Here is a 24,801-nt window from a genome sequence, read left to right on the forward strand (position 1 = left end):
CCCCACCTCCCTGGTGTGAGAAGCTTGGAACAGTGCTCCCTCCATCCCAGGAGCAGAGCCCAACTTTAGCATAACATGAAATGTCATTAAATAGGCTGGGAAAATGAGCACAAACAGAAATTACCCAACAATGAAAATTTATGGTATCAGGGAAGAGCAAAAGCACAAACTCAGAAAAGGACAACATTGTCAAAACAGATACATGCAAAGCCTCAAGGGAAAATGTGAATTTGCCTCAGACCCAAAAAGAGCTCCTGGAAAAACTCAAAGGGGATCTTCAAAAATAAATAAAAGGTAGAAGAAAAATTGGAAAAATAAATGAGAGTGATGCATGAAAATCATGAAATAAGAGTTAACAGTTTGGTAAAGGAATCACAAAAATGGAAAAAGATGTATAAAAATTCACTGAAGAATATAATTCCTTAAAAATTAGAATTGGGCAAGTGGAAGCTAATGACACCATAAGGCATCAAGAAACAATCAAAATCAAAAGAATGAAACAATAGAAGAAAATGTGAAATATCTCCTTGGAAAAACAACTGACTTGGAAAATAGGCCCAGGAAATGTTATTTAGGAATTATTAGACTACCTGAAAAGCCATGATCAAAAAAAGATCTTGGATAGCATCCCTAAAGAAATTATCCAGGAAAACAGCCTTGATATCCTAGAACCAGAGGATGAAATAGAAAGTGAAAGAATCCGACTGACCACTTCCTGAGAGAGATCCAAAATGAAAAGTCCCAGAAATTCCAAGGAGAAAGTACTACAAGGAGCCAGAAAGAAATAATTCAAAGATCACAGAGCCACAATCAGGATTACACAGGATTTAGCAGTTTTTAAAGGACCAGAGAGTCTAGAATATGATATGCCAGAAGGCAAAGGAGCTAGGATTACAACCAAGAGTCACCCATCCAGCAGACTTGAGTATAATCCTTCTAGGGAAAAAATGGATATTCAATTAAATACAGGATTCTCAAGTATTCCTGATGAAAAGCCCAGAGCTAAACAGAAAATTTTATTTTCAAATACACGACTAAAGAGAAGCACAGAAAGGTAAATAGGAAAGAGAAAATAAGGGATTCAATAAGGTTAAATTGGTTACATCCCTACATAGGAAGATGATTCTTGTAATTTTTAAGAGCTTTCATATATTAGGGCCGTTAGAAAGATTACACAGAGACAGAAGGCACAGATATAAGTTGCCTTTGATGACGTGACATCCAAAAAAATGCCAAAAACAAAATTAAGGGATGAGAAAGATGATTACATTGGGAGAAGAGGGAAGGGAGAGGTAGAATAGGGTAAATTATCTCACATGAAGAGGCATAAAAGATCTTTTACAGTGGAAGGAAAGATGGAGGTGGTAGTGGATGTCACTTGAACCTTACTCATTGGAATGGGAGAGGGAATAAAATAAACAGATGAGTATAGAAATCTATCTTACTCTATAGGTAAGTAGGAGGAGAGGTAGGAAAGAGGAGAGGGAACTGATAGAAGGGAGAATGGATTGGTGAGGCAGTAGTCAAAAGGAAAAAGAACTGGTGAGGGACAGAGTGGAGAGAGAGGGAGAGAGAAAGGGAGGGAGGGAGGGAGAGAGAGAGAGAATAATAAACAGGAAAAATAGGATGGAGGGAAATACACAATTAGTAATCATAACTGAGTACGTAAATGGGATGAACTCACCCATAAAACAGAAGGAGAGAGCACAGTGGATTAAAAACCAGAACCCTACAATATGGTGTTTATAAGAAAGACATTTGAGGCAGAGAGACACACAGTGAAGGCAAAAGGCTGGAGCTGAATTTTATACTTCAGGTGAAGTAAAAAAAAAGCAGGAGTAGCAATCACAATCTCAAATAAAAGGAAAGCAAAAATAGATCTAATTAAAAGAGATAAGGAAGAAAACTGTTTCTTGTTAAAAAAAAAAAGTTACCACAGACAGTGATGTAAGATCAATACTAAACATATGAACCAAATGTTATAGCATACAAATTGTTAAAGGAGAAATTAAATGAGTTATAGGAGGAAACAGACAATCTAACTATACTGCTAGGGGACATCAACTTTCCCCTCTCAGAACTAGATAAATCTAACCAAAAACAAACAAGCAAAACAAAAACAAGAAGAGTGAAGGGAGTGAATAGAATTTTAGAAAAGTTGGAATATGTTAGACTGCGAGGGATGAGGGGGTACTGGATGGATATAGAAAGGAATATACAGTTTTTTCAATGGCACATGCCCCCTACATAAATATTGACCATATATTAGGGTATAAAAACCTCACACTCGAATGCAGAAAAGCAAAAATATTAATTGCATCGTCAGATGATAATGAAAAAAAATTCAGTAAAAAGCCATGGAAAGATACATTAAAAATTAATTGGAAACTGAATAATCTAATAAAAAAGAATGAATAGGTAATTAATAATTTCAAGTAGTTTTTTAGTTGATTCTCTGGGATTTTTAAAATATACCATCATATCATCTGTAAATAGTGATAGTTTTCTTTCCTCATTGCCTGTTCTAATTCCTTCGATCTATTTTTTTTCTCTTACCATTATAGCTAACATTTCTAGTACTATATTGAACGACAGTGATTATAATAGGCCTCATTGTTTCACCCCTTATTGTACTGCAAAGGTTTCTAGTTTATCTCCATTACAGATGCTTGCTGATAGTTTTAGACAGGCACTGTTTATCATTTTAAGAAATGCTTTATTCCTTTGCTCTCTAGTGTTTTTAATAGGAGTGGGTGCTACAGTTTGTCAAAAGTTTTTTCAGCATCTGTAGAGATAATCATATCATTTTTGTTGGTCTTATTTTTTTATAAGGTCAGTTTTCAGGATTTCCAATTGGGTGCTCAATTGGGGATTTTTAAATTGTTCTTTTTCTAGAGTTTTTTTTTAGTTGCATACCTAATTCATTTATCTGCTCTTTCTCTATTTTGTTGATGTAAGAATTTAGACAAATAAATTTGTTCCTAAGTACTGCTTTGGCTGCATACCATAGATTTTGGTATGTTGTCTCATTGTTGTCATTCTCTTTAATGAAATTATTATTTCTATGATTTGTTCTTTGACACACTTATTCTTTGGAATTCACTTATTTAGTTTCCAAATAACTTTAAATCTATTTTTCCACTGCCCATTGTTGAATGTAATTTTTATTGCATTATTATCTGAAAAAGATTTATTTACTATTTCTGCTTTCTACATTTGATTTTGATATTTTTATACCCTAATACATGGTCAGATTTTGTGTAGGTTCCATGTACTGCTGAGGGAAAAAAAAGGTATATTCTTTTCTATTCCCATTCAGTTTTCTCAAAAGGTCTGTTATATCTAACTTTTTCTAAAATTCTATTCATCTCCTCACTTTATTTTTTGGTTGGATTTATCAAATTCTGATAGGAGACAGTTGGGTCCCCCACTACTATAGTTTTGCTGTGTATTTCCTCCTGTAACTCACTTAATTTCTTTTTTGAGAATTTGGGTGCTTATATATATTAATATTGATTAGTATTAATATTACTTCACTGTCTATAGGACATTTTAGTAAGATGTACTTTCCTTCCTTATTTCTTTTAACTAGATTTATTTTTGCTTTTGTCTTTTCTGATAACATGATTGCTACCTTTTTTTTTCACTTCAGCTGAAGCATAACAGATTCTGCTCCAGCCCCTTTCCTTTACTCTGTGTGTGTCTCTCTGCTTCAAGTGTATTTCTTTAAAAACAACATTGTAGGATTCTGGGTTTTAATCAATTCAGCCATTCACTTCCATCTTATGGGAGTGTTCATCTCATTCACATTCACAGTTATAATTACTGTGTATTTGCCTCCAAGTTATTTTTCCTTCTGTTTGTCCTCTCTCTCCTTTTGTCTTTTCCCTCCTCACCAGTGTTTTGCCTCAATTTGCCCTTCTCTCAAGTCCCCACCCCATTCAATCTCCCCCCCTACTTCCCTATTCTTTTCAGGGCATAACGCAACAAAAATTACATTCGGTAAACATAGATTAAAGATTAATTGGAAACTAATTATCTAATTTTAAAAAGAATGAATGGGTCAAAGAATAAATAATAGAAACAATAATTTCATTAAAGAGAATTACAATGAGACAACATGCCAAAATTTATGGGATGCAGCCAAAGCAGTACTTAAAGGAAAATTTATATCTCTCAATGCATACATCAATAGAAAACAGAAAGAGCAGATCAAAGAATCTGGCATACAACTAAAAAAAAAACTAGAAAAGAAACATATTAAGTCTCCAATTAAATGCCAAAATGGAAATCCTGAAAGTCCAAGGAGATATTAATAAAATTGAAATTAAGAAAAGAATTGAAATAAAAAATAAAACTAAGATCTGGTTTTATGAAAAAAAATACATAAACTATTCATTATTTTTATCTTTTAAATAAAAGAAAACCAAATTACCAGTGTCAAAAATGAAAAGAGTGAATTCACCACAAATGAAGATGAAATTAAAGCAATTCTTAGGAGCTATTTCCCCCCAATTTTATGCCAATAAAGCTGACAACTTAAGTGAAATGGATGAATATTTACAAAAATATAAATTGCCCAGATTAATAGAAGAGGAAACAGAATGCTTAAATAACCTAATCTTACAAAAAAAAATTTAACAAGACATCAATCAATGATCTCTTTAATAAAAGATTCCCAGGGCCAGATTGATTCACAAGTGAAAATTTCTAAAGCTCCAAGTTGTTCCTTTCCCAGAAATACAGAACTAGAGAGAACTTGAGGCAGAATTTGAACCCGTCTTCCTGATTCTAAACTCAGTGCCCTATCTGGTACATTTAATGACTTCCTCCACCGTGTTCTGAATATAAATTTGAATGAAAATGACTAAATTGACTAGTGTACAAAACTTACTATGAGACTTAGAGCCAAAGAAATATCAGTAGCTAGCTTTTTCATTGCAATTTAATACGTGCAAAACACTTTACAAATATTGTCTCATTTGCTCCTCATATTAACCCTATAGGTATTTGCTGTTATTATCCCTATTCTACAGATGTGGAAAATCAGGCAGGAAGAGGTTAAGGGATTTACCTAAGTTAAAAAGCTAGTAAGTATTAGAGATGAATCTGAACTCTGGTCTTGTGATTCCATGCACAGCAAACTGTCCACTGGGACATTTTGCTGATTAAAGAAATCACTGTAGAAACAAATGTCCAAACAAATAAAAAAAATATTTATACCATGACATTTAGTGTCACCAAAAGAACAAGGGAAAAAGTGAGTAGTAATCAATTAGTAAATGGCTAAAGAAATTATGGTATATGAATGCTATGGAATATTATTAAAGAGTAATGACAAACAGGATTACAATGAAAAATTTATTATATTTATAGCACTTTTTGTATAGTATGAATTTGCGATGTTTACCAAACTCTATACTGCAGCAAGAAGCCTTCCCTCATTACTTCTTAGATCCGTAAAGTTTGCCTGCAGCATGATTGCGCTAATGTATTATCATGCATGAGCTTTACATTAAGAGCTTGAGACTGACAAAAGGCATTGCTTTTATCAGCCTTGTTCCCCACATAAGGATGTCTAGGAATCTCCATCTTCCAGAGAAATACAGGTCCCCATTGACCAAATTCATGAGGCTTCTCTCCAGTAGGAATCCTCTGATGTAAAGTAAGACATGCTCTCTGGTTGAAGGCTTCTCCCTATTGAGTCCATATCATACAGCTCCCCAGAAGGTATTTTCTGCCACTGAACAAGCTCTGTACTCCATTTGAAAGCCTTTCCTCATTCATCACAATGATAACATTTCTATCTACTAGGAATTCTCTGAGGAGAAATAAGGGATGATTGCTCCTTGAAGGCTTTACCACACTGACTGCATTCCTAAGATTTCTCTCCAATGTAGCATCTCTGACACAAGAAGACTGCACTTCTTTCTGGAAAGGCTATTCACATTGATTATTTCCAAAAGATTTCCCTCCAGTGTGGCTTCTCTGATGTAGATAAAGAGTGCACATCTGTCTGAAAGTCTTTCCACATTGATGGCAACCATAAAGTTTCTATCTAGTGTGGATTCTCAGATGGCTAACAAGAGTGGACCTTTTTGTGAAAGTCTTTCCACATTGATTACATTCATAAGGTTTCTCTCCAGTATGAATTCTCTGATGTTCATGAAGACTGTATTTCACACTGAAAGTCTTTTCACATTGATTACATTTATAAGGTTTCTCTCCATTGTGGGTTCTCAGATGTTTAAAAAGATTGGCATTCTGTGTGAAAACCTTACCACACAGATTACATTCATAAGGTTTCTCTCCAGTGTGGATTCTCTGATGTATCAAAAGATTGGAATTCTGTGTGAAAGCCTTTCCACATCGATTACATATATATGGTTTCTCTCCAGTGTGGATTCTCAGATGTACAGCAAGACCAGAGTTCTGTCGGAAAGCCTTTCCACACTGATTACATTTATAAGGTTTCTCTCTAGTGTGGATTCTCAGATGGTTAACAAGATGGGCCCTATATGCTAAAGCCTTTCCACACTGATTACATTCAAAAGGTTTCTCTCCAGTGTGAATTTTCTGATGTACAGCAAGAGTTGACTTTTTTGTGAAAGTCTTTCCACATTGATTACAAGCATAAGTTTTCTCTCCAGTATGGATTCTCTGATGATAATAAAGAGTGGACCTTGTTGTGAAAGTCTTTCCACACTGATTACAATCATAAGTTTTCTCTCCAGTGTGGGTTCTCTGATGAAGGTAAAGAGTGGACTTCTGTCTGAAAGTCTTTCCACACTCATTACATATATAAGGTTTTTCTCCAGTGTGGATTCTTTGATGAGTAGCAAGACTAGATTTTGTTCTCAAAGTCTTTCCACATTGAGTACATTCATAAAATTTCTCTCCAGTGTGGATTTTCTGATGTGTCAAAAGATTGTTTTTCTGTGTGAAAGTCTTTCCACAATAATTACATCCATAAGGTTTCTCTCCAGTGTGGATTTTTTTATGTGTCAAAAGATTGTTGTTTTGCGTGAAAGCCTTTCCACACTGATTACATTTATATGGTTTCTCTCCACTGTGGATTCTCTGATGTACACCAAGACCGGACCTATTTGTGAAAGCCTGTCTACATAGATTACATTCATAAGGTTTCCCTGCAGTGTGAATTTTGTGATGTTCATGAGCTTTGAGTTCTGGCTGAAGGTCTTCCTACTTTCATTTCCTATATAAAGCATTCCTCCAGCATAATTTTTCTGATGTCTAATGATGTCTGAACTCAAGCTGAAGGCCATTTCCCATTGATTACCTTGATACATTTGCATTTCAGGAGGCTTCTCAGAAGAATACATAAAACCATTCTTTTTAGTAAAGCATTCTCTATCTTCACTATACTGAAAACACTCATTTCCTAGTGTCATTTTCTTACATTGAATCAGGACTGAACGTTGGTGGAAATCTTTTCTATCTTTATCAAATTCACAGTGATTATTGAGATTTTTCTGTATCTTGCTATCCCAGTCACAGATTTCTCTCAGATTGAAGTCACAGGGACCATTACTCACAAATCTCTGCCGGTGAGATTCTTTCACAAAAATGGTCAGCTTTGAAGGAGATTTGTTCACTTCAAATCTGGTCTCTGCATCTGAAGGAAGCAAAAAAATACAGAGAGAGAGAGACACGTACAAATACAAAAAAAAATCCTCTTCTGTTCATTGGAAGAAAGTAAGCTGACTCATATTCTATCTCTCCAGTCAAAACATGGGCAGAATCAGTCAGTTGAAAATGCCATGAACTCACATATGCAAAATGATTTAATTTATGAAGAGCTTCACAAACAATGACATTGGATGGTCACAACAACCCGTGACACAGGTAGGATTCTCATTACTCTTTACACCTGAAGCCATAAGCTTGGAAGAGCCAAGTGACATGACCAACATTCCTGAAGGAGACACTAGGCCTCAAATCCCAGGACTGACTGTGCTCCATCCCCAGCAGAGATGGCCTTTCTCCATTCACCTTCCAATGCTCCATTCACGTGACTTTTGTTGATCGTTCTTTTTAACGTGTTGTTCTCAGGAAAGCCTTCTGCTTGTCTATATTGACCAGTTTTGATGCACCACTACTTGGTCATCCTTTGTAAATTTCATATAGGCAGAGAAACACGTTTAGACTTTTCACCTATCGTGGATTCATTTTCAGTGTTATATTCAACTTCTTTCATCCTATTCAGATCCATCAATGGTATGCCATTTGCAGCACATATGCTAAAAACCGATATTATTTCATCATCTACCTCATCTTTGACCGCAGCGTAATTTTCCTGTTGATACTTTTCAATCTTATTTTTTCAGTTTCCATGTCTGAGATCACATCACAACTGCGAACCATATTCATTTTGTATTCACCAGAGGCATAAGATTCTCAGCTTAGCATATGAAATTTACCAAGGATGAACAAATGATGGTGCTCAAAAAGTAGGAATTACACGAGGAGCAGATTAAATGACTGGGGAGAGTCACAACACACCAGTTATTGGTCAAGGAGGTTCTGAGAATAAAAGATTTTGGGAAACAGCACTCAGCAGTCATGGTTGTTCATTGCATTGATCAGGGTCGCTATGGTATAAACTATTCTACTGGTTCTGTTCACTTATCTCTGTCTCTGTTAAGATAACTCTTCCCAGGTTTCTCTGAAACTGTGCCTTTAATCATTTTTTTAAGGTTGAATTATCTTCCATTATATTCTTAAACCCCCACTCTATTTAGTCATTTCACATCTTTGTTTCCAGTTCCCTGCAACAATACAAAACAGGATCTATAATTCTGGGTTGTGTCTATGAGTGTTTTCCCTCTTTCACTAATCCTCTTTAATCCTCTTTGTTTAATAAATTGACTGGTCTCCTAGTGGTTATCAGTGGCTCAGAGGGCATCCAGGTGAGCTGAGAGTGGGAGTAGAGTTCCAAACTCCATTACAAGAGGACATCCCTTTATATTAATGCTGTGTGAATCTTTATTTCAACGTATACTTATACCCAACATATACTCAGGTTCTGCTTCCTAATCATTCTGCTACCCCCCTCCATTGTTATGGGTATATTTATCCCATGCACACTTAGTAACAACAATTAATTTTCTTTCCTCTATAATATCCTCTTTGTCCTCCCTTAATCTTTAGGAACAAAAAATAGATGGGGAAGCAACTGGGATGAACACTAGTCATTTAGAATAGAAGTGGCTTGATTCTCACGCCTCACCCCACCTTGTCATCCATCCATTCTAGATCTAGATGGCTGGTTATAACACTATTCTAAAAGTCTCCTGCCCTTTTCATCTCCTATACTTGGAACATCCTCTCAGGAGAAACATTTTCCATCTTGAGGCAGCTGGGTGGCACAGTGGATAGGGCACTGGGCCTGGAGGCAAGAAGACTTGAGTTCAAATACAGACTCAGACACTTACTACCTCATTGTTACAGACAAAGAACTGAGGCAAATTGGGTTAACTGACTTTCCCAGGGTCACACAGCTAAGTAAGTGTCTGATGTCACTGGATTTGAACTCAGGAAGATGAGTCTTCTTGACTCCAGGCCCGGAACTCTATCCACTGTGCCATCATAATTGGTGCGTAAATAAATGCTTGTTGACTTAAAGAAGGTTTAGGAAAGACCTCATTGTGGGATAGCTTCAGCCCTTTTGGGGTGTTTTCAGAAGGTTTCCTTGCCTCAAAGTTCTAAACAATGACTTCTTACAAGATCATAGATTTATCACTAGAAGGAAAGTGAAACGCCACGGAGTCTGACCTTCTAATTTCATAGATGGGAAAACTGAGGCTAAGAGGTTCAGTGACTTTCTCTGGCTCATACTGCTAAAAAGCATTTTAAAAAGAATTCCAAGTGAGGTTTTTCTGCCCCCAGGCCTAGTGTTCCCTTCACCACAACACAGATGTTGTTTGTGATAACAGTCCTCATTTACTAGCTTTTGTCTCACTCACCTGGACAGGCCTTCCTTGGGCCTTTTTGATCCAGGATCCATGATGCTTCCCTGTCCTCAAAATGGGAGATCAAGTCTTCTCTCAGAACTGGAATTCCTGGGAATAAAGAAAGGATGAGGATGTAGAGAAAGGGAGACCTTGCCCTTCTTTAGGGAAAGTGGACACGTAAGCCAGGACCACAGCACAGTTCCCAGGACTCTTCAAAGATGGTGGACATGATATTTACTGTTGGAAGCTTGGGGTAAGGGAGAGATCATGCAGCCAATGTTGGAGCTAGAAAATTGTCTTTGCCTCTTTCCTAGAAGATGGTCACATCCCATAGCTTTCATTATCTAGAAAGAAGAGTCAGCTAGGAGTCATGAGCTATAAATTTGTGCCTGTTAAAAAAGGCTGTTTAAAGACTATTGTAGTTCAGTTGTTTTTCAGTCGCGTAGGGCACTTTGTGGCCCCTTCTGGATTTTCTTGGCAAAGATACTGGGATGGTTTGCCATTTCCTACTCCAGATTACTTTACACATGAGGAAATTGAGGCCAACAGGGTTAAGTGACCTGTCCAGGGCCGCACAGCTCATGTCTGAGGCCAGATTTGAATTCAGTAAGACTCCAAGCCCAGCAATCTAACCACTGTGAAACTCAACTGCCATTTTAAAGACTAGACCCACCCCAAAAGGAATGGGTGACCTCGTTGGGTAGGGGGTTTACTGCCCAGCTTCAAGGAAAAGCTGCATGAACAATTTTCAGAGATTTTGTAGACAAAATTCTCATCTAGGCAGAGCCTAGGCTAGATAAGACTAGTTCCAAGTCTGGGAGTCTATAACCCTTGTTTGTTTTGGAACACGCAGCAACCTAAACTAGGAAAGAGACAGCTTCAGGAGCCACAAAGGGAAGTCACAGCTTCCTAGCACAAATTGTAAAGACCTTTGGTGGGGAAAACCAAGTAGCAGAGTGACCCTGTTGGGAGACCACCACTTTGGTGTTTCTAATAACTGATAAATGCTCAAAACCTCTGCATTCTGGGGAAGTGAGGAAGATACTCCTTTGATGGCAGATTCAGAGTTCCCAGGGGGTTTTGCTTACCCAGGGAGAGCAGGTTCTGGGAGTTTTCCAGCATCACCTCCTTGTAGAGCTTTTTCTGGGAATGGTCCAAGAGGCCCCACTCCTCCTGGGTGAAGTCCACAGCCACATCCTTGAATGTCAGTGACTCCTAACCATCAAAATTCACAAGATTTAGAGCTGAAAGAGACTGCAGAATTCCTCCAGCCCTCATCAATGTACAGAGGAAACTGAAGCACAGAGAAGGGGTTTCCTAAAGGTCATGTGACTTGTGAGGCTTGGACCCAACACTTAAACCCACACTCATTAAAAACCCAATGGGCAAAGGAGAAAAGCAATTCATATACGCAGTTGGAACAAAGTTCACAAATATCTTCCTATGAAAGTTTTTTTTCCTTATGGAATCAGGGAGAACATGTGTGTTCTATCAGTGAGGTATCAGAATCTGCAGAGGAGAAAGAGAGAAGGTGATGTGAAATCTTTTCCTCATCAGAACTCTCATGGTGATATGTTAAGAAAATCCTATGAAGAGTTTGTCATTAGCTGGCCAATACTGTGTCTTCTGGGGATAAAGCCACTAACTGTGCTCACTGAAGAGAAAGCAAAGAACAAGGAATAATCCAGTTAATCTCCTAACAGTCTGAAATAAGGTCTTATCTACATGAAAATGTGAAGAGGATTCTTAAGAGAGAGAGAGAGAGAGAGAGAGTAATTAAAAAGCTTGACTTTGCTGAGGAGCATGAAACAGTTACCAGTTAAGTGAAGAAGAGTTTTTTATGGTTATATCAGGGCCTGAGGTGCCATGGATAACATTTGTCTCAGCCAAAACATCTTATTGTCTTTACTTTATGAATATTTAACTTGGCTATGACAAATATGTATTCATTGTCAAATCTGGACTCAGACACTTGACAAGTATTAGCTGTGTGACCCTGGGCAAGTCACTTAACCCCCATTGTCTCGCCAAAAAGCAACAACAACAAGAAAAAAGACCATGATAATTTCAAAATCTTCTTTTCAATGCTGTTCACCTGGTCGCTACATCTTTCTGTAAGTCTTTCTCTTCCTTTCTGGCTATTTTAAAAGACACTTCAATAACTTAGTTTCTTTTCTATTTAGGGACCTGGGAGTGGTCCAAAACTCTCCCGAGTTAGAAGTATCTGGTGACTCAGGGTATGAAATCTTGGATCAGGAGCCAGAAGGATCTGAATTCAAATCTGGCCCCAGAAACTTACTAGCTATGCAATCCCAGGTGAGTCATTTAAGCATTGTTTGCCTCAGTTTCCTCAACAGTGAAATAAAATTAGTAAGAGCTTCTAACTCATAGTGTTGTAGCAAAAATTGTCCCAAAAAGGATTTTTAGGAAATGTAACTGAATTTTTCTGTTATTATAATCCTTAGACTTAAAGCCTGCCTCTTTGATAGGTACAGAAGGTCTCCACTACCTCCCTTCCCTCCATAACTAAAGAACCCTTAGGACTAGGAAGAACTCCAAAAATAAAACCTTTTTTCTTAATCTGGGTAAAGAAGGCAAGTAGTAACGTAGGAAATTCTAATTAGCTGAAAAAGAAATTGTTTATTTGTTTGTTGGGGGGGGGTAAGGTTCTAATAAATATGTGAAAGACCTTTTAACAGTTTGAGAATCCTCAGACACTATGTTTTGTATATGTGTGTACAAACTCTGCAAATGAAACATATGCATGTCCATTGCCTCCTCATGGTGTGAGTCACCTTCCTGAGTGGCTACAAAAGTGCAGTGTACCCAGCTGGCTATGTCCTGCGCTGCCTTAGCTGCTGTGGGCAGCAAGGACCCTGAAAATGCTTGCAAGAGGATCAAAGATGATATTTATGGAATGTGTGTGTCTATGTGTGTGTGTGTGTGTGTGTGTGTGTGTGTGTGTGTGTGATACAAAAAAGAGAGCAAAGAAATTGTCTATATGTAACAGAGGACAAGAAATGAAATGGTTTTCTTGGACAGTCAGGTGTGATGAGGGACACCTTAAAAATCAAAACCAGGAGGGCAGCAAGTTGGGGGGAAGTTATTGCTAGAGATGAAAGAGAGCTCATGAAGCAGTCCAAAACCCAGAAGAGGGCAGGGCAGTGTTGTTACTACTGTATTCTATTTTTTTTAATGACCACCCTTGCTGACAGTGTTGAGCCCGGGGCTGCCCCGCACTCACCTGCCATGGGGGTCAGGGATCCGGGAGCCATTTCCTCGGGCTCCCTGCCTGGCCCAGCTCCTGGTCCTCTTCAGAGAGGGAGAAGGATCCCGGGGGAGATGTCTCTGCCTTCACTCCCAGGCAGGGGGCTGGCCTACAAGGATTTATGGAGGGTGAAACCCCCGAGGAGTCCCAAAGCCCTGGCATTGCCCTTAGGGGTGGATACGGTGACCACCCTCCACCCTCTTATTGCTTCTCTTCTGCCCTGCTCCCCTCCCCCATCGCCCCACAGACACCCCCAAGGCAGGAAGGGGTTTCCCATCCCCCACGGAGGAAACTGGCTGCAGGTCACTGGGTCCAAGCAAGGTCTGGAGGTCAGGCTGTGGGACCCCTGACCTTGCGGGGATGGCACCCCAGGACCCTGGGGAGTGATGGTGAGCCTGGCCAGGAAGCAGGGGCCAGGAGCTGGGCCTGGGAGGGAAGGCGCTTCTGGTGTCCCTGGAGGGCACTCACCAAGAGGTCAGATGGAAAGGATGAAGCCCTACAAAGGGGCTGCCAGCAGAAGCAGGGTGCTAGGCAGGGCCTGCCTCAGGCCCACCTGGCTTGCTCCTGGGAGGAGGGGGATCTCAGGCTTAGGGCTAGTCTGCTCTGGGCAGCTCCTTCCAGGCTCCACAGCCCTGCCCTGCCCTGCAGCCCTAGGAACCTGGCATTTCCAGGACCCAGAGATCTGGGCTCTAAGGGCTGCTCCCTCCCCAGGCTGCCTGGAGGAGTCATCCCTGCACAGTACACCTAGAAAAGGCTGGCCACTTAGCAAGAAGAGGTAGCAAGGGATTTAGTGGGGCCTGCCCTCTCTAAGAGGGTCCTCCCAGTGCCAAGAGACCCTCCTTGCCTAGCTCCTGAGGCCTCAGCATCTTTCTTTCCACACTCAGGGCTAGGACCTCAGGCTCCCACCTTCCTTTCTGCCCCTAGCCCTGGCCTCCATCCCCTGCACTTCCAGGGCCATGGGACTGACCCTCCTGCAACCCTGGGCTCCTCCCAGGGCTCACCTTCCACTTGGGCCACCACCCACCAAGCTAGGTACCCCTGACAGCTCCTATGTCCTCCCAGCTCCATCACCTCCCTCCCTCATGCCCAGTAACTGAACTAGTCCATCTGAAAGCAGTAGTGCCAGTATTCTGAGCTGTTGGCAGTAAATGGGCCTTGGGAAAATCGAGATTCTCCATGATACAATCTGAAGCTAAATCTTGATTGGATCGGTTTGAGTTTGTCCTAACTAAATAATAATATGGTTTCATTTCAGGTCTGATAATTTAATAATTTAGAAATACCTTAATTCAAAGTACACCTAAAATGTGCCACTGTGGAAATACATTTAGAAACTGTGTAAGGTATAAGAAATTATGTTTCCACAGATATAGAGGAAGTGGTCTTAAAGTCAACTATAGCTGTGAAAGAAGCGGTTTTACTCAGAATTGTTTTTAATAAGAATACCCAGAATCAAAAGTACTGAAAAGTAGGACAGTTACAAATTGCTCAGACTGTGCATGCTTAATGAGCTTATGCATGTTAACTTGGGGGGGGGGGAATAACTCAATTCTAGGCACAATGTTGTATGTAGCGGGAGGGAGGAACATATTAAGGGGCATTATAAAGTAGGTGTTCTGGAAAGTTGTACACCTCCAAGTATCTAGCCAATGGTGAAATGACGGAGGGACCTTATGTTTCAGGACAGGAATATAACTGCTTGCTCTTGCTTCTGCAGGGTAAGTCTGCTTCTAGGAGCACACCTGCTTCTTGCAAGAACATATAATAGAGTACCTTGCCTCATCTACCTCAGAAATCTTTGTCTTTCCTATAGAAGTTATTTCTCACAACTTGAAGAATAAGAATTAAAAGCGTCATTGGGTCAAAAGGACTCTATACAGGTCTCTGAATGCAATCAGTAAAGAAAGTCAAATTGATAAAAGAATAAAGTGATTTTCCATGCAAGATAATTCAGAAATGCATTCAACAGAATGGATGTCATTTGACTGGCAATAAGTTTTATTTCATATATTAAATGTATAATATTGTTTATGCAATTATTACCCTTCTAAGTTTGCTTTTATTGTGATTTGGGAGAAATTATTACATAAGAAAAGCTATTAATTTGGAATATGGTGCATCGAGGATAATCAGATTATATACTTAGAAGATTAACTCTCCTTTTGATATGAATGCTGTGAATTATGAACTAAGTTGTTAGAGAATATGGGTCCTATGTGGGAAAACTGTTAAGTGTTTAATTGGGTTTTTTGTCTTTGAAATGAATAATAAGAATAACTTACTGTTTGGAAACAGTACAAAAAACCTTGGAAAATTCTCCTTATCTGTAAAGTCCATTGGGACCTTCCCAGATGCCTCGGGACCTTCTCTTTGGGCAGGACCTTAAAATTCAACAGCCCTGGGAAAGAAGTTGCTGAAAGAAGGTTGTACAATTCCAAAGTAATGAAGTGCATTACTGAGCAACTGAGACCTCTCACAGCTGAACTTTTTTTTTGAGGAGGGGGAAGGAGCGTATCCAAGCTTGTTTCTACTATAGAAGTGTTTTTATGGCAATTTATCTGTATACTGACTGTGAAAATTATAAAATTGCACCTGGAATAGTCTCTATTGAAGTTACACCTTTGAGTCAACTTAGTCTCAACAGACCCAGCCTTGATTCTAAATGTAGTCTAATAAAGGCAAAGAAGACCGTCTAGTATGGACCAGGCAACTAATAGGATCTGAGGATACCAAGAATGGAAAACAGAGTAAGATCTTCAAAGAACTATGTACATTCATGGCAGCTAGGTGGCTCAGTGGATAGATCTCCAGGCCTTGGAGTCACGAAGAGCTGAGTTCAAATCCAGCCTCAGACACTTACTGGCTGTGTGACTTTGGGAAAGTCACTTAACTCTGTTTGCCTCAGTTTCCTCATCTGTAAAATGAGCTAGAGAAGGAAATAGTAAACTACTCCAGTGTCTCTGCCAAGAAAATCCCAAAGGGGGTCATGGAGAGTGAGACACAACTGAAACAACTCAACGATAACAAAAGGATCTAAAAACATTCACATCTTTTTTCACAGTGACACCCAATTAGGAACTGAGTGGATGCTGAACAAAACACGGTATGAATTTGATGGAATGCAACTTTGTTGTAAGAAAATACAAAGCAGATGGTTTCAGAGAAACCTGGGAAAACTTTTATGAACTGATGCAAAGTGCAGTGAGCAGAACCAAGAATATAATCTACATAATAACCAAACTGTCCTAAAGAAATATAACTCTGACTTAGTCACTCTGATCGACATGATGACCAGTCACCACTCCAGGGGACAAATAACAAAATATGCTATTGACCTCTGGGCAGAGAAGGACTCAGAGGGCAGAATTACACACACACACACACACACACACACACACACACACACATATGTGTGTAGACGTATTTTTGTTCATGGTCAATGCAGGAATATTGTTTTTGATTATTCATGTTTGTAAATAGGGGTTTTGTTTTCTTCTTCAATTTGAGGTGGGTGGGAAGGATTGGTGGAATTTTTGCTTATTGAAAAAAATTAGGGGGGCAGCTAGGCAGCACAGTGGATAGAGCACTGGCCCTAGAGTCAGGAGGACCTGAATTCAAATCTGACCTCAGACATATAACACTCACTAGCTGTGTGACTCTGGGCAAGTCACTTAACCCCAATTGCCTCACCAAAAAAAAAAAAAGAAAAGAAAAGAAAAAAATTAGTCTCAACAGACCCAGCCTTGATTCTAAATGTAGTCTAATAAAGGCAAAGAAGACCGTCTAGTATGGACCAGGCAACTAATAGGATCTGAGGATACCAAGAATGGAAAACAGAGTAAGATCTTCAAAGAACTTTGTACATTCATGGCAGCTAAGTGGCTCAGTGGATAGACCTCCAGGCCTTGGAGTCACAAAGAGCTGAGTTCAAATCCAGCCTCAGACACTTACTGGCTGTGTGACTTTGGGAAAGTCACTTAACTCTGTTTGCCTCAGTTTCCTCATCTGTAAAATGAAGAAAACACACTCCTGTTTTTTTTTAAACTATGGCTAGGAGAATTCATAATCCAAGCTATAGCTATTTTAAAATAGATCATTATAACTACATAAAACTTAAAGAATAAAATAAATGAAGTTCAAATAAGAATGGAAATTGTAGAGTGGAAAATATATTCAATGTTACAAGAAAAATGACCAACAAAAGTCATTTCTATCCAAAGTTTCCAATGTGGACCAGGAGCCATTGCCAATAGTTCATTGCTAAAAAGATATAAGAATTCAAAGGTCCTGATAACCATAAAGGACATGTGAAAAAATCTTCCAAAGCACCAATGGTCAGAGAAAATCCTATTAAAATCATATTTGCCATTTCCTGCCCTGCCTTCAAAATTGGTGAGAATGTCAAGAAGAAAACCATCCATATATGATTTTTTATATTTTGAAATCCACAAACTTGAAATAAAACATGTAAAAATTGCATATACACCAGAAAGAGGATTGCATATTAAACAAGTTCTAACATGTACAGCTGGATTTTCTTTTTGAGCAATTAAAAAATTCAGCATGGCCCTTTCAAAGCTGTCCTTGTTACCTTCTGGCCTTCCTCCTGTTCTATTCAGTGTCCTCTTTAAAAATCCATCAGTCTTTCTTTTCTTGGAGGACAGGGGGATGGACATCCTCTTCCTAGTCCCCTTACAATGTTATGCTTTCCTACCCAAAACTAAAAATAAAATAAAATATTTGTAAGAAATATTTTACAAAGTCAAGCAAAACAAATCCCCAAACTCTCCGTTTCCCAAATGTGTATTTGATTCTACATCACGTATCCATTACCTTTCACTCAGGACCCCTTTATAAGTGCTCTGTACAGTGGCTGATAGAACAATCAGAGTTATGATGTCTTTCCAAGTTGTTGGCCTTTTTGCTATTTTTAAATTGTTTCTGACTCTCTGTGACCCCATCTGGAGTTTTCTTGGCAGAGATACAGGAGTGCTTTGCCAATTCCTTCTGCAGCTCGTTTTACAGATAAGGAAACCGAGGCAAACAGGGTGAAGTGACTGGCCCAGGTCACACAGCTAGGAAGTGTCTGAGGCCAGATAGAAACTCACAACAATGTATCTCCTGACTCCAGGCCAGAGGCTGGAACCACTGTACCACCTACAATGTTGTTACAGTTATCAATCAGTCCCACTCTGTATTAGTCTGTTACAGCTCCTCCTAAGTTTCAATGAAATGGCCTATCTCGTAAGACATATTCGTGTTACATTCAATTCCTATACCAAAATTTGTTCAGCCGTTGCTCTAATGATATCTCTTCATATTTTTTGCTCCAAATGATGTATCTTATGTTGTGGCATAATCATCCATGTTCCAGGTAACCCAGGGAGTGGCATTCTCTCTTCAGGGAGGAACTCTACCCGCTTCTCTGCTGCTGCTATTTTCCCACTTTAGAGCCTCATGGCCGCCACAAACATATAAATCACCAGGGGTACATCGAGCTCATTTTCCTAGGCTTCCAGGTCTCCAGTTTCTTGTTTTGTAGTTGCCTCATTGGCCACCAAATCTGTCTTCTCACTGCCCTCAGAAACAGGACCATCTTGACCAGTGTGGGCCTGAGGCTGAACAGCCCCCAACGGGTGGACCAGCAGCTGCCCAGGCACCCCCGGAGTCCCTGCAGACATCATAAATCCTGTTTTTCCATAGGTGTCCAGATGCATGAGACATAGCAAAAGCATGCCTAGATTCAGTATAAATATGAACTCACTGACTCTGTATTTCTGCTGCTCTGATTAATGCTCTAAGTTTGGCTGCCTGAGCTGATTTTTTACATTACAGGTCTAGCTTCTACCATCTCCAAATCTAGAACAACTGCACATGCAGCTTTAAGGTCTTCTGGAAGGTTGTGCCATGACCCTCCCACATATAGATTCCTATCAGAATGGACAAGAGGTGAAGCTGAATGTCAGGCCTAGAGCTCGCATCAGCATCTAAGCCTTGTAAACAATCATGCTCCTGCCTTTCCCCATCTGCGGAATGGCTGGAGTGCCTGTATGGCATCTTTCAATGATTAACGTGGATCAGAGAACAAAGCCTGTTCATAAGTGAATTCCGGGTTTCATGGACTTTCACTTCCTCTGCCACGGGTTTAATGTCCAAGGTGAAATCTTGCACCTGGTCTCAACTGTGCAAAGCATGAACATCCAGAAGCATCAGGATCTGACCATGCTGCATAATCGGTGGCAGGTTTCTAGGTTAGCGCTCCACAATGTGCCCTACTCATGATAACCCAGATCAAAAGGGCTTCTCATCATCTGGACTTCTTAAGACAAGAAGAGCGATCAGAGATCCCATTAACTGCTAAAACCTGTCCACTCCTCTTTACACCATTGCAGAGGCCCAGGTGGGTTAGCCTAGAGCGCTGTACCGAGGCAAAGGAAGGCACACATGGTCTGCTGCGTCCAAAGAAGCCCGTCTTTACTCCCACTTGGTAGCAGGTCGCTTCGTATTCCCTACAGCCCGTGCCTGTGCCAATAAGCTTTGCTGGGGGGCAGCTAGGTGGTGCAGTGGATAGGGCACCGGCCCTGGATTCAGGAGGACCTGAGTTCAAATCCGACCTCAGACCAAACACTTGACACTTACTACCTGTGTGACCCTTGGCAAGTCACTTAACCCCAGTTGCCTCACTAAAAAAAAACAAAACAAAAAACAAGCCAATAAGCTTTGCTGGCCCTTATGACATACTGGATGTCCACCCTATTGGACTTATTGCTGGCAAAACTACAACTTTTCTATTTCATTATCTGCTAAAATGATGAAAAGGCTTTTGTATAGTATCCTTAATAGCTTGCCGGGTCTCTGAGCCAATCAAAATATCATCTGCATCCCATACAAGAGTCAACTCACAGGATGCTGGGAAAGAGTCTAAATTATGATTTAAAAGTTGTGAGAAGACCGTGGGAAAGTCTTGACACCCTGAGGAATTCTCTGCCACAGATTCTTCTGCTATCAGTGCCTGCAAACAAAAACCTGGATTCCCAGTCACAGGGACAGAAAAGACAGCAGATTCCAAATCAATCACAGAAAAGCAGGCAGAGAAGCTTTGGATGGAAGCAATAGCGTGGACTTCCGGTGCCCAGATGGCAGCTTGAGGATGCCCCTGGCGCCCTCCCAAACTTCCTCCAAACAGCCTCGGAAAAAAAAAACGCCTCAGCAGGATTTAGGAGCAGGAAAGCAACTTACCAGCTCAGCAGGAAGGGTCTGGGTAACCCGGGTGGGGGAGGAGGGAGCCACACCAGCAGCAGCTGTGCAGCCGGGGGCCGCTGCACGGGCTCTGAGCCCCGAGGCCATGCACCAGCAGAGGTCCCGCCCCTTGCAAGCCAGCAGCCCCAGACCAGCAGGACAGCAAGGCCTCACCCCCAGCACAGGCCACCAGAGAGGCTCCACCCCCATTGCTGACCAGTAGCAGCAGGGAGACCCCACCCCCAGGGCACATCATCAGTGAGACCACGCCCCTGGGGGGAGCAGCCAGCCCTTTGAGCACGCCCCCAGGCCGGCCGGCAACAAGACAGGCAGAGTGGAGAGAAATCTGTAACTGATAAAAAAAAAAAAGACAGAGGAAAATCAAAATAATCACTGTGAATTTCACAAAGATAGAAAGGGATTCACACTATTCAGTCCTAATTCAGTGTAAGAAAAGGTCTTGAGGGAATGACTTTTTTCAGTGTGGTGAATACAGGCATTATTTGACTCAGCAGGTAGCCCATGTTGAGTTCTGACCAGGTTTTGGGGTGCTGGGCTCCCAAGAATGCCAGGGAAGAGTTGCCTGGAATGAATTCAGACACGCAAGCCTTCTGTTAGTCAAATGGCAAAAAGCTGAATGTAATGCTTTAGCAAAAGCAGGCAAGGGTCATTAGGGGAACCTGCAGGAGACTGAGGAAGGTGCTGGGGCTTATATGGAAAAGGGGCATGGGAAAGGAATGCCAGGGATGCTAATTAGGTAACCTCGGCGTCCAGGTGTCTTTGGCAGCCATGGATGGGAAGGTGTAGGGAGTACACCAGACGCTGAGGGCCTTGTCAGAGGCATGGACGTTGGGGATCTGGCAGGAGGAAGGGTCCTCAGGCCACCAGGGACAAAAATCCTGGGGCCAGGCACCCCTCTGTTTGTTCTGATAAGAGAACGTGTTCTGTAACAAGAGACAATGTTCTCACAGGACACGGGCCTACTGAGAAATTGAGAGGCTTCCCATGGACAGACATGATCTTAGGGCTGAGGCCCAAGCACCCCATCAGTGCCATGAGAAGCCTCCTGAAATGCAGTTGTCAGGGTGATCAATGGAAATGGCCTTCAGCTGGAAGTCAGACCTCATTAGACAGCAGAGAAGTGCTGCATATATGGAATGAAGGTGGGAAGGCATTGGGTCAGAACTCAAAGGGTGAAGGTAAAACAATCTTACCTCATGACTCATTTTTAATTGACCCTTCTAAATTTCAAACCAGAATGCAAATATGTGCACATAAGCAGTTTGGGAAGGTGGCTGTTTGGAATTCAGATCCTATTAGACATCAGGAGATGTGTGCTGGAGAGAAGGCTTATAAATGGAATGAATGTGGGAAAGCCTGCTGCTTCACACCATTCCTCATTGGCCTCCAGAGAATTCACACTGGAGAGAAACCTTATGGATGTGGTTATTGTGAGAAGACTTTCAGTGAGATACCACCTCTTATTCACATCAGAAGATTCAGTGGGGAGAGAAGCCTGATGAAGGTGCTCAGTGGGGACAAGCTTTTCTCTGGAAGGGGGAGATCACTGGACATTCTAATATCTGTACTGGGAAGAAGGCTCCTAAAAGCAAAGATTGTGGGAAGGACTTCCCCTGGAGCTCCTAGGTGACTGCACATTGGAGAAATCCTACTGGAGATAAAGCTCCTGGATCTGCTCAATACAGCCTGTTGCTGCAGCAGAGATCTCCCTTAATGACCAAATTTCAAGCTGTGTGTGTGAAGCCCTGTTGTTGAGGTTTAGGGGTGCTGGGACCCCGAAACAGCAGCACAGGTCCTGCCTGAATGCATTTGACCCAAGCCTTCTTTCAGCCAAAGGCAAGGTTTATTAAAGATCTGCCATGTTGGCCAGACTTAAGGAATCTAAACATTTGTATTGCTAGTGCAAGCTAATCAGATTGAATTTGAGCCATTGGCCAGATTTTAAGAATCTGAGCACCTTAATGGAGGCCAAGATGGACCTTATATACAGAAAGACTGTGGGAGGGATCTAGGAGTGGCTGAGTAGTCTGGGGTGACTGGAAGGTGACAGAGGAGGACCGAGAATGCCAGGGATCTGGACCATGTGGCCAAGGGAGCCTGGGATCTAGTTAGGAACAAGGAATGGAGGTCTAGGGTGGGAGCAAGTGCAGACAATGAAAGGGCAGTTGACTGGGATAGGTCCATGCCTCAGGTGAATGCCAGAGACTTGACCATGTGGGGGATTTCAAGGAGAGGTCGAGAGTGGGGATGGGGTGGAGGGGGGTGTCTCCAGAGCCTGTACCTGTCACTATAGACAGAATAAATTCCTCTTTGAAATCCTAATGGTTGGCAGTACTCTCCAATAATGTTCCAAAGCAATCACATCCTGTAACTTCTTTCAGCCATTCCCTACTCAGCTGGTACCCACTTTATCTTCTGTTCTTTGCTGACACACAAAAGAAGTCCTGGGAAAAGCCTTTTGATATGTTTTGGACATGCACTTCTGGAACGCTTTCTTTTGGAAGCCCCGGGACAGAGGGGTTAGAGTACTGTGCCTGAAGACACTAGATCTGAAGACCTGAATTCCAGTTCAGTCTCTGACACTCATCATGTGACCCTGGGTAAGTCACTTCTCCTAATTCCTGCCTGAATGTTCCCATCTGTGGAGAAAGGGTAATAATAGCACCAACCTCCATGCATGGATATGAGAATCAAGTGAGACGATGTTTGTGAAAAGCTCTGGAAGCATTAAATCACTGTGGGAATGCCGTCTATTATGGCTTTATTACCATCATTAGTATTACTTGGGTCATAAGTCTTGTAATAGAGTCAGCAGGCTAAAACCCATGGACAGTTTAGCCATTTTTAATCCCAGTTGATAAATATCATGAAGAAGAGTGTGGAGGAAGGCACTGGTTGTAATGGATAGGAGGCTGGGGTTAGAATCAGGAAACCCTGCATTCGAATGCTGCTTCAGGTGCTCTGGGCAAGGAGAAACTTCTCTGTGCCTCGGTTTTCTCATCTCTAAAGTGGGAAGGTTGGACTCTGGCTCCAATGGTCCCATTCAATGCTTAATCTGTGTTCCCATGAAAAGTGTGCTGCAAGGGAAATTAATATCATTCTATAATTTGTTAATTTGTGAGCCATCCTTTTTCCTCCTACTTTTGTCAAGACCCTCCCTCCTGAAAAGGTCAGGCAGTCTCTGAAGGCTTGACCCAGTGATGGAGCACTCCCAGCCCCCAAGGCATCTGCCCCAAATGGGACCCTGGCTTTTGGTTACTCCATAAACAGGACCCAGTTGCAGTTAGACCCTCCCCCAGGGAGGATGAGCTTTGTCTTTGCTCCCTTCATTAAAATTTGGGGAGGGGCCTTCTGGTGCCAAGAAGGCAGAGTGAGGTAAGCAGCTGACCAGCCTGGCAGGAAAGGTCTGTCTCCCTAGCGTGGAAGGGGAGGCATAGCGCTCTGTGCCCTCTGCCCCGCAGCTTCCAAAGGAAATCATTACAGAAATTCATGTCCAAAATGTACCAAAGTGTTCTTCCCAGGACTTTTTTGTGTGCCAGCAAAGAAGAGAAGCAGCAGTGGCAGCCAGCCCCACAGCAGGGGGCCTGCAGCCAACCAGCCTGGGCAATCCACCAGCAAGACCCCGCCCTCCTGCAGACCAGCAACCCCCTAGGCAAGCCGGCAGTTTGTGCAGCACAGCAGGGTGCCCCCCCCCAGTGACCGCACCCACAGCACAAGCCACCAGCTAGGCCTTGACCTCCTTGCTGACCAGTAGTGAAGCCCTGTCCTGGGGCTGGCCATCAGTGAGACCCCACCCCTGGGGCCTGCCAGCAGAGACACCATGTTTCCATAGCAACACAGCCTCACCGCTAGGGCAGACCAGCACCTAACTTCCACACCCAGAGAAATCCAACAGGTAGCCCCCACTCCCATCCCCAATACAAGCCAGAAGGGAAGTGAAAGCCAGTGAAAGCCAGCAGCTAAGCCCTAAAGCCCCGCGAAAGCCAGCAGCACAAACACCCTGGGACAGTGCACAACCAGAGCCCAACTCTAACATAAAAACATCAAGTCACCAAAAAGGCAGGAAAAATGAGCAAAAAGCAAAAAGAGAATTTGACTGTGGAAAGTTACTATTGTGATAGGGAGGATCAAGGCATAAACTTAGAAGAGGACAATAGTGTCAAAATGGCTACACATGAAGCCTCAAAGAAAAATGTAATTTGGTCTCAGGCCCCAAAAGGATTCCTGGAAGAGTTTTAAAAGGATTTTTTTTTTGGCTAGGCAATGGGGTTAAGTGACTTGCCCAGAGTCACACAGCTC

The 24,801-nt window shown here is 41.6% G+C and overlaps 1 protein-coding gene across 1 annotated transcript; it reads right to left on the reverse strand.

Annotated features, from left to right (window-relative positions):
* Positions 1-5,347: 5,347 nt before the first annotated feature.
* Positions 5,348-20,713, reverse strand: LOC110219975 (uncharacterized). Its single transcript, XM_078145935.1, is given in 5 exon segments — positions 5,348-7,175; positions 7,178-7,636; positions 9,987-10,082; positions 11,063-11,189; positions 20,482-20,713. Coding segments are annotated over 5 exon segments (2,013 nt in total). The 5' UTR covers positions 20,692-20,713; the 3' UTR covers positions 5,348-6,054.
* Positions 20,714-24,801: the final 4,088 nt, after the last annotated feature.

This window comes from Phascolarctos cinereus, unplaced genomic scaffold, assembly GCF_003287225.1.
Source record: "Phascolarctos cinereus isolate Bilbo 61053 unplaced genomic scaffold, phaCin_HiC Scaffold_726;HRSCAF=1367, whole genome shotgun sequence".
Classification (NCBI taxonomy): Eukaryota; Metazoa; Chordata; class Mammalia; order Diprotodontia; family Phascolarctidae; genus Phascolarctos; species Phascolarctos cinereus.